At 39.7% G+C, this 9,932-nt stretch overlaps 2 protein-coding genes across 3 annotated transcripts in view; one reads left to right on the top strand and one right to left on the bottom strand.

The window, feature by feature from the left end:
- cenpp (centromere protein P) overlaps nucleotides 1-9,932 on the bottom strand; it is a 132,232-nt gene that overhangs the window by 52,117 nt on the left and 70,183 nt on the right. The gene's annotated exons all lie outside the window — the stretch shown is intronic.
- aspn (asporin (LRR class 1)) overlaps nucleotides 2,155-9,932 on the top strand; it is a 13,495-nt gene continuing 5,717 nt past the window's right edge. Inside the window, exons 1-3 of the mRNA XM_050039163.1 lie at nucleotides 2,155-2,469; nucleotides 6,156-6,400; nucleotides 7,803-7,915. Coding sequence (XP_049895120.1) covers nucleotides 6,187-6,400; nucleotides 7,803-7,915 — 327 coding nt within the window. The 5' untranslated portion in view covers nucleotides 2,155-2,469; nucleotides 6,156-6,186. The remainder of the gene's footprint in view (nucleotides 2,470-6,155; nucleotides 6,401-7,802; nucleotides 7,916-9,932) is intronic.

Below are 9,932 nucleotides of genomic sequence, written 5' to 3'. Positions count from 1 at the left end.
TTTCTTTCTGCATGTTCTGCACACAGCATAGTTGTCCTCCACCAGCTGTCCCTCGGCATTCTTCAGAAACCCAAAGTACGCCCAGACCTCAGACTTTGTGCGTTTAGTTGGGGGGAAAATGTCCTGAGTGCCACTTCCGCCATGTTTTCATTCTTTGTGTTTACACATGCTACACATTCACGCAGCGCCTGCATTGCGAGACTTGAATGAGGCTGTTATTACTTATCCTGATAATCCACTGCGATAATGCAATTAATTTAAACATAAACGGTAATTCTTACCGTGTAAAAATTAACTGAAATTTACCGTAATATCGGTAATCGTTACATCTCTAGTGAACCTATGTTGCATAATAAAGATTTGCCCCCTCGTAATTTTTAACCGCTCCCTCAGTAACTTCATCCTGGCACCGGGCTTGCCTTAACCTCAATCACTGCGTGATTATATCAAGGTAGAAAAATAAATAAATACAGAGGAGGAGAATAGAATATGAAACAGCCTTGATTTCATTAAAAACTAAATGAAAACAACGAAATAGGAGCGCTATTCCTGACCAGTGCGTCAAAAGACATGCAGACCAGGGAAACGAAACAAACAACCCCATGAATCTCTTTATTAATAGCCCATAAAATGACGTGTTTTCTCCTGCGGGACGGGAGAAATTATTATTACTATTATTGTGCGGGCATAAATTCTCAGAGTTTTGCGGGAGCGGGCGGGAGTGGACATACACATTGTGGTTGGTAATGGTCAGAAATTCAGCGTTCTGGTTACTTTTCAGTAACTGCACAGCTGCGCTTGTTTTGTTGTTGGGTGTGTGTGTGTGTGTGTGTGTGTGTGTGTGTGCGCATGTGTGTGGCTCTGCACATCAGTCTGATATGAGTGCTGACTTTTGATGATATGAATATGATGTTGATTTAGATTCAAGACAGCAAGATGAGTTTTGGTTGTGGTTGTGGACTGGATGTACTTTGTTGTTTGCTATAGTTTCATCTGTGCGTTTATGTGTAAATAGGCTTGGCCTGTTGTGTGTGAATGTTAGAGTGGGATCAGAGGGGTTAATCTGAGCAAGCATGTGTTCGTGTTCATGCGTGTACTGTAGATGTGACTGTGTGGCGTCGGAATAAAAAAAAAAGTGTTCTGCAACGTTATTTAATACATCAGTAATATTGTCTGTTTCAATGCATATGCCCCCCCACCCCCTCCGCGTGACTTGAAATTATGGCCCCCCCTTGTTCAGATGCGTTCCGCGGTCCATGGGTGGGGGAGTTTGCATGTTCTCCCTGTGTCAGTGTGGGTTTTCTCCAGGTACTCCAGCTTCCTCCCACAGTCCAAAGAAATGCAGGTTAATTGTGGACTCTGAATTGTCCGTAGGTGTGAATGTGATTGTCTCTATCTGTGTGTCAGCCCTGTGATAGTCTGGAGACCTGTCCAGGGTGTACCCTGCCTCCCGGCCAATGTCAGCTGGGATAGGCTCCAGCTCCCCTGCGACCCCTCACAGGATAAGTGGTTACGAAAAATGAATGAATGAAAAAAAAGAAAGAAAGAAAAACTGGATTTTGGATAAAGTCTTTATATTCTGAAAAGTGTTGCAGTGTCTTTGTATCTTACATTTTAACAAAGAATGTAGTTTTGCACAATAATTTCTGGGGAAAACTGTAAAAGAGACAGATTCATCATCCTGTCTTGTTAACCCTTAAGATCCACTGCTACCTGATGACAAGCATCACAACATCTCAAACCTCCTCCTCCTGCTGATCACTTCACAGATCTTTATCTGTAGATCAACATGGCAGCCTCGGCTCTTTGTTTGGGCAGGTTGGTACTATGAAGCAGCCTGATGCAGGAATTCAGATGGCATCATCCTAAAATATCCCCGGGAGGTTCGGCTCACCTCCATCCTAAATGTTGATGTTTCACTAAGAAAACCCAAACAGCTACAGCAGATGTACAGTCCCACGTTCCTTGTTTAACCTGATGCCAACAGGCCTTAGTGTAGGAATCATTCAAGTTGATGTAAAATATTTAATATGGCAGTGGGCCGTTAAGGGAGGGGAGGTGACAGACCTACCAGTATGTTCTATATAAAGACTTGAGCATTCAGGAGTCTGAAGCTAACGATCCTGGCATCACTTCAAAGCTCCTGATGAAAAGCACATGACTAAAGTCCTAACAATGCCATGTAGTCCCAGAGACGTGCAGATGGTGTGATCACTGAGAGAGTCAAGAGCTCCTCACTGAAACTGAACCTCTCACCCTAACAGCAGTGGTTTTCCGTCGGTGGGGGTGTTCTGGGGGCAGTTTTTTTTTTTTTTTTTTTACTTCTGGTGAGAGAGGGTGATGCTGTTCTCTGTTCACTGGGAATGTATTGACTGAGGATCCAACTCTCAGCCTTCCAGCTGGACCCTGCTGCTGCTCTGCACACAGCGTGGGGTTTAAACCAGGACACAGACACACCTGACGGCTGAGGTAGGACACACCCTGGATTTATTATCAAAACAAAAATACCTAATCTTTTTTTAAGATCTTAATTAGTTGATCTGACATGTGTTAATTTCAGAGAATGCAGCATCTCTGAAGTCAGTTTAGGTCAGTTTACAAGAATGCCTGAAAGGTGGAGGAGGTGTTTCAGTGGAGCAACAGGAGTAGGCTGCAGATCTTAGTCTGAAAATCCTTATTTTTACCAGCTGTTCTGGGTCTGTTTGCAGGAAAAACTGTTGAATTTTATTAGAAAATATTTCAAATTTACATATTACTGAGTGAGTTTAAGTTGCATTTAAATTTTGGAGCACAACAAGATCAATTTACAGGAATGTTTATAAGTCTCTGGATGTTTGAAGTGAACTATATCAAATGAGCAAATTCTAAAAGGAGGATGATTAATAGTTGGGTTTTATATTGAATGTTTTGGTCTTTCATGTGTTCTTTGCCTCAAAATTTTGTTTAAGTAGATCTCATTTAACAAAGATACAAAGTAATTTTCCATGGAATAGTCATTATGAACTGTAAATACAAACACATGAGGAAAATCTGTCTGAATCACCTCAAATTTAAATAAATTCGTGTAAAGCAGACGGATCTTACACTAGTATGAGTGCTGAAAAAAATGAATCTCATTGTTGATCAACAGAAACTTAGCCAGCTGTAACTGTCAGTTATAAAATAGTTTTTAATTTTAAAGGAGACATTTTCAACATGCAAAATATTCTCTGCTTCCAGCTTCCCCAATACAGTTTCTTTCTGCTTAATTCTGCTTAATTTTGTAAAATGAATATATTTGGGTTTTGGTTTGTTGGTTGGACATTAACAATGCATGTCGACTTGAACTCTGTTTAACTGGGATGGAAATGTTTCACTATTTTCTGATATTTACAGGCTTGATGATTAAACCAATAATCAGAACAATAATTGACAGATTATTTGATAATGAAAATTACCACCAGTTGCAACAACACACTGTATGTGAGTCCTGATGGGATCAGATGGGGATACAGGCTGGTGACGAGCCTCTAGTTTGGATGTTTTATGAAATGCAAACCTCAAGAGAATCGACTATTATTCATACTTAAACAAAAGCACTTCACTGCACCTTCATCAGCCTAACTGGAGTGAAGTCAGAATTATTGGATTGGTTTTCAAGGTTTGTTTGATTAACTGACATAAAATCCCAATAAACAAGATAAATATCTCCGACTCGCTGCCAAGTTGTTAAAGCAAAAACCCACCAAGCTGCAAAACAAACATCAAGAAAACAGTCTCTTTTGTGCTAAATGTGCACATGTGGAACAAACGACAGTCTGGGTGCAGAGGAAGGGTCTGCGCTGAGCAGTATTTGCTGTCGCAGCAGGATGCTCGACCACCACCACATTTTTGTGGGAGGACTGACTGCTCAACTCAAGGGCTCAGAATCCATCAAGATTACCGGAGGCACGCAACCAGACGACCTCGGCCTCTCTCTGCTGGCTGTGTGAATGTGTAATAGAGGAAGATATATAAATCATTTTGTGAATCACCACAGATGCTGAATAGGTGAGAGCTGGAGAAACATTTGTGTTGGCTGCAAGAACTGGTTTCCAGTGGAGGTTTTCAGAGCTTCATGGAAACACTGATAGAAAAAACAGCAGCACTTACTGAAACTGATCACAGGAACTCTGCGTGCCCTTTCACCATGCACTGTTTTAGCAATATGTTCCCAAATCAGACTGACCTGAGGCTGTGAAAATGAAACTCCACTGGCGCACTAAAAACAGTTTCAGTGGATCCGAGGTGACAGTAGCACTGGGGAAGATAACGATTACTACAGCTTTTACACAGTTTGGCTCCAACAATCTAAAGTGGTGGCTGCCACCAACTCTACTAAAGCACTCTAGGAAAATCAGCTACTGTGCATATATATATGCTTGTATTATGTTACTATTGTAACCACCAGTGATAAAATGTATATTCCAGTACTGTACTTAAGTACAACTTTGAAGTTCTTTTCCTTTACTTGAGTATTTTCATTTAACACTACTTTGTTCTTCTACTACATTATAATATTATACTTCTGACCACAATATCTGAGTACTTTTCAGAATATGATTTTATAATACAAAACATGTGATCAGTTCCTAAAATATAATGCATTATTATAGATTAAGCTAGCCAAAGGTAATGATATAGTTAATATCAGCTCCACCTCAACTAACTACAAATTTAAAGTACTGATCACATACATCTAGAGGGTGCAGTCTCTGCAGACAGCGTGGTGGGGTTACTTCCTGCTAAAAAGCTAAGCCGTATTGCTTAATGAAGAGCTGGAAGCTGAACAGCATTCCTGCTTTAACTTTAAATGAAGGAGCAGCTGAAGGAGTGTGAAGAGGTGGGATAATAGAAATGGGATTAAGGATGCACAATACAGTGTAAGCGATGAAAGGTGTTGAAATGTGAGTATTATATAAGGACTTAAATGAAGAATACTAGAGGGAGTTAAGTTGTTAGTGTGGGTGTGACAGTGTTACTGTTGTTAATAACATCTGTGTTGTCCTGCCTTAAGGCGCTCTGTGAGATACAGTATGAGGCAGCAGTTTCTCAAAAGAATATTGGCAGGCAAGTTACAGCTTTGGATATGGTGACCTGTTGAAATAGTTGGTTGCGTTTGATTGGACGGTCATGGCAATATTTCCGAGCAAACGATTTAGACATCAGTAATTACATCACTTAACTAGCCAAGACAGTTTTGAATGTGAAAACAAATCACTAGTTTGAAACTAGTTAGTAGTAGTAGTAGTTAGTAAGAACTTAGGGAGGACTTTATACAAAAACTTGCTGAGGGTGGATTTAGGACTTTTCTGATGTAACAAACCCTGCTCTCTAAAAATAGCTTACAGTCAACAGTGAATATCAGATTAATGCATTTAAATGATTATCAGGGGCCAGTGGAGGTGAATCCAATCGGTATGTAAAGCAACAGCACCAAAAACACGTTAGTGTGTAGCACAACTATGTTTTGTCTTTCTGTACAACCTGGTTTATCCTCTTGTGATCCCTAGGGTGTATCTTGTGACCCCATCAAGGCCAGACTCCATGATGGAGTAGGGCACCTCTTATGTAAAGCTGAATTTAAATGGCGCTGTGAGTATATGTTTTGGACATGGGACATGAGTACACCATTAAGAGGGCTTCACAGGTCCACTTGGCTCCTACTAAACGAGACTGACTGGAAACTACAGTCTGTCTGTGTTTCAAATTATATTCAGTGTAATCAGATCGGGCTGAGGCCTGTTGTACTGCTGAACATTTTTTTTTTTTTTACAAAGATCTCTTAAATCAATATGCTTTTTACAAGATGACACATCAAAGGTGACCAGCTTCCACATGCTTTGCACTTCTAAAAGTGCCACTGTAAGTCACAACTATTGAAACTGGAATTATGACAGAATCTTCCCTTGTAAATACCATCACAGTGGTTCATTCATCTGAACAGTCTGAGCTGAGGTTAACTACAGGATTCTGCATCTCTGTTCTGTTGATGCTGGAATAAAACTGCAGGAAAAACAAACAAATAAAAAAAGTATTCCACTGCTTGGACAGGTCATTTCCTCAGTGCCATGACATCACAGTCTAGTCCTGTCTCTTAGTTTAAGAGCTAACCTAACCTCTGTCTTCTCCCACAGCTCTCCCACTGACCAGTCTCCTAATTAAACCATGAGGATCTTCCTCCTGCTCTGCCTGCTGGCGCTAGGCAACGCCAAACCCTACCAACCAATCAATGTCATGGACTTCTTGAAAAACACTGACATCATGATGGCTGATGCAAGTGATGAAGATGACGATGATGACGATGATGATGATTATGAAGATGAGAACTGTCCGGCCGGTTGTCATTGCTCACCCAGAGTGGTGCAGTGCTCAGACCAGGGTGAGAACACACAGTATGGATCCACGTTACTGTAAACACAGCACACTGAAAAACACCCTGAGCTACATTCATGGATACTGATATAAAGACATGTTCTTTTATTTAATTATAAATCATATGTGAAGTTCATCATTTTATGATAACAGTGTAAGTTTGGTGTTATTCTATATTTTTTCTTCTCGTCTACAAACCCCATGAAAAGATTGGAACCAATGACAGCAGTCTGTCTCTCTGCATTGAAATACTCTTAATAAATGCAACCCAGTTGCCAGAATAAATGTTGCCATTGTGCATTTCTGCAAACCGCAGATACATTACATTTGTAGGTTATTATGTAGTGGATACATTAGAACTTTATGTTTCTTTACATTTCAACAACGCTGTGGTTAACGTGGGAAGGTTTAAGCACAAAACCACTTGATTATGATTAAGAAAAGATTATGCTTCTGCTTAAAATACTGCTTTTGTGGCATAATCATGACTAGAAACACAGCAATGTCTTGGTAAAAAGACCACAAGTGCTTTTTGTGGCACTATCCCTGTTGGAAACAGTGATGGGCTGCTAAAAAACTCTGCTTGGTAGCTAAAAAGCTGCAGTTTTCACAATCCACAATCCCTTCCACCTCCTGATAACAAAGTCAGCTCATATACTACGTCACTTTCGAAAAGTTGATATGTACGTATGAAATGTACAAATGCAACATGTTGGTGGTTTGCAGAAACATACAATGCCAACATTTTCTTCTGGTGCCTGGGCTGTGCAAATGATCTTAAACTCAACCACCTGACTAATATTCTATCAGTGACAAAGTGAATGTTTAAAATGCTGATTCATTTATCTTGCATCAGAGTTTAGTAAACTGAGTTGACAGAGTTTGAGTCAAAAAGACCACAATAACTTCTTCACATGTAGGCCTATATCTCTATTTTATATGTAACACACAGGTGTTGGATGAGCTCTAGGGTTGCTATGATTAGATTCCCATGGTACAATAACTGTCACAGAAAATAATGCAGTTTCACGGTATGACAATATTACAGAATTATTGTTGTTATCAATCAGAATGACCCTTAAAAGAAAAGAAAAGAAGCTGGGGTTTTTTTTTTTTGGTTGAATGAACGTTATATTACTATGATTGAAACTTGACACCATTTTTTAAATTAAAGTAAGTGTAAAAAGTCTCCCTTTTGAAAATAATTAAAATAAAGATGAGATGATCCATCCAGTTTCACTTTTTTCAATTAGGTAAATAAGCAAATGTTCACAGTATGATAACTGTCTATTTTCATATAACAGTATACCTTGAAACCTGTATTTAACCGCAACCCGAATGAACTATGATTTTCGTCGCTTTTGGTCCAACTCTGGTCTTCATTCAGACATTTGTGTTTCTGCCAACAGGTCAGATTTCTGTTCCTGAGAAGATTCCTGAGGACACTGTGTTGCTAGACCTCCAAAACAATGATATCACTGAGATCAAGGAGAACGACTTTAAAGGCCTCCACAAGCTTCATGTGAGAGAAACCTTCAGAACTGTTTAGCCCTGCACACACTAATCAACACCACAGACCCTTCCTGTTAACATTAAACAGACCTAAACATCAGACATGTCTGAGAAAAGTAAACAATAACATCAATCCATCTGAGTCTGTTCCAGTCACATCTCCTGGACGCACCTGAGCCAGACATGTGCTGCAGGAGATGTCGTGAATAACTGTGTACTCTATCAGTCTGTACATTTGTTATGATCTAATCCTTTGGATGATTAGGAGAACCCATCTCTCTGCTTCCTATTAAAACTACAGCTGGGACAAACAACTGGTGTTCACACATCAGCACACTTCAGTTCCACTTTGCTAAATTTGACCAGTGCAAAACAAGTATTATAAAACAAGAAAATCTTGACCACATACACAGCGCAATTGCCAGAGGAAAATGTTGGCGTATGTTTCTGCAAAGAGCGGATACGTTACATTTGCGTTTTATATGTGTCATATCAACATTTCCAGTGAGGTTGTTCTGACTAAATGTTTGAGTTGAGTTTCTCATTAGGAGGTGCAGGGGATGGTGAATGGCGTAACACCTAGGTGCAAAGGCTGCCCAGCTGCAGAGCACTGCAGACGACTGTTAGAGACCAACAAACAACAAAACCGACTGTATTTTAGTGAGACACTGGTGGAAAGCATGATTGTCCAACCATGATTGTGGCACCAAAACCGGGTGTTTTGAGCCCAAACATGATTTTATCCCAACCAGGACCAAGTTTTTTGCTTTGTTTCTCTGTCAGTGTCCACACAGGATGCGTTCAGATGGAGGATTGAGTGTATCTCAGCTCACCACACAATCCCTGTAGTTCTGCATATAAAATAGACAAACAAGTGTCCATTTGTAAGAAAATATGCTTGAAGCATTACGAGCCATTACGCTGTCCGAGTACACAACTTTGTCCGAACACATACTGTTATCAACAATGTACAAAAATCTATTTTTGATTCAACATTGTATAAAATTGTATAAAAAACTGTATACAAATTGCAATTATTATATCATTATATTTTCTAGACCTAACATAAGTTTTTCTAGACGAGGTTCCCAAACATTTTGTCCAAAGAATTTTCAAAACTTTTCCAATTTTTTTTACCCCATTTCCATGACTTTCTACTTCTTCTTCTTCTTCTTCTGTAGAATAGGTAGGCCTATAGTGATAATAGGGTGCAATAATGAGGCTCCTACTTCAGTGTACTGTTTCCCCTAAGACAGGCACTGTAGCAAAAAAGTAGCATGCAATATGGAATATAAAGGCCTTTGTGTCTTCACATACAGCACACACAAAGCGCTAATGTTATCTGGCCTGGCTATGGCAGACATGAAATGTGTGCCACTGCTGGCAGTGTGTCTGCAGCTGCCTTTTGGTTGTCTTGATGCTTTTTCCCTTCCTCAAGGCTGACCAGAGCAGCTTCCCCAATATTGCCAGTGTCAAATGCTTTGGTACAGAGCCTACATCTAGTGTGGCTCGGGTTTGTCTCTCTCTTGAGCAATGTATTATATTTGTAATTTTAAAGCCTTACATTATTAAACACACACTTCCCAGGCATTTACAAATAAGAGAGCTAGGGCTTGCTGACTTTGCTTGCGCATCAAACATTCCTGCCACCAACTAGCTACATACTCTAATGTTTATCACGTGATACTAGTGATGCATGGCACTAGATTTTAAGTAATACAAGGAACGAATTTTGCATCACATTAGACATGTTTTGGGATTTTCATGAACAGAATTTGAACAATAGACAAAACCATGTACAGTGGTGTGAAAAAGTGTTTGTCCCCTTCCTGATTTCTTACTTTTTTGCATGTTTTCCACACTTAAATGTTTCAGATCATCAAACAAATTTAAACATTGGTCAAAGATAACACAAGTAAACACAAAATGCAGTTTTTAAATGAAGGGTTTTATTAATGAGGAAGAAAAAAATCCAAAGCTACATGGCCCTGTGTGAAAAAGTGTTTGCCCCCCAGCTCCTGTTAAAA

The sequence above is a fragment of the Epinephelus moara genome, chromosome 24 (genome assembly GCF_006386435.1).
Source record: "Epinephelus moara isolate mb chromosome 24, YSFRI_EMoa_1.0, whole genome shotgun sequence".
Lineage (NCBI taxonomy): Eukaryota > Metazoa > Chordata > Actinopteri > Perciformes > Serranidae > Epinephelus > Epinephelus moara.
This window is presented reverse-complemented; position numbering and strand designations above follow the sequence as displayed.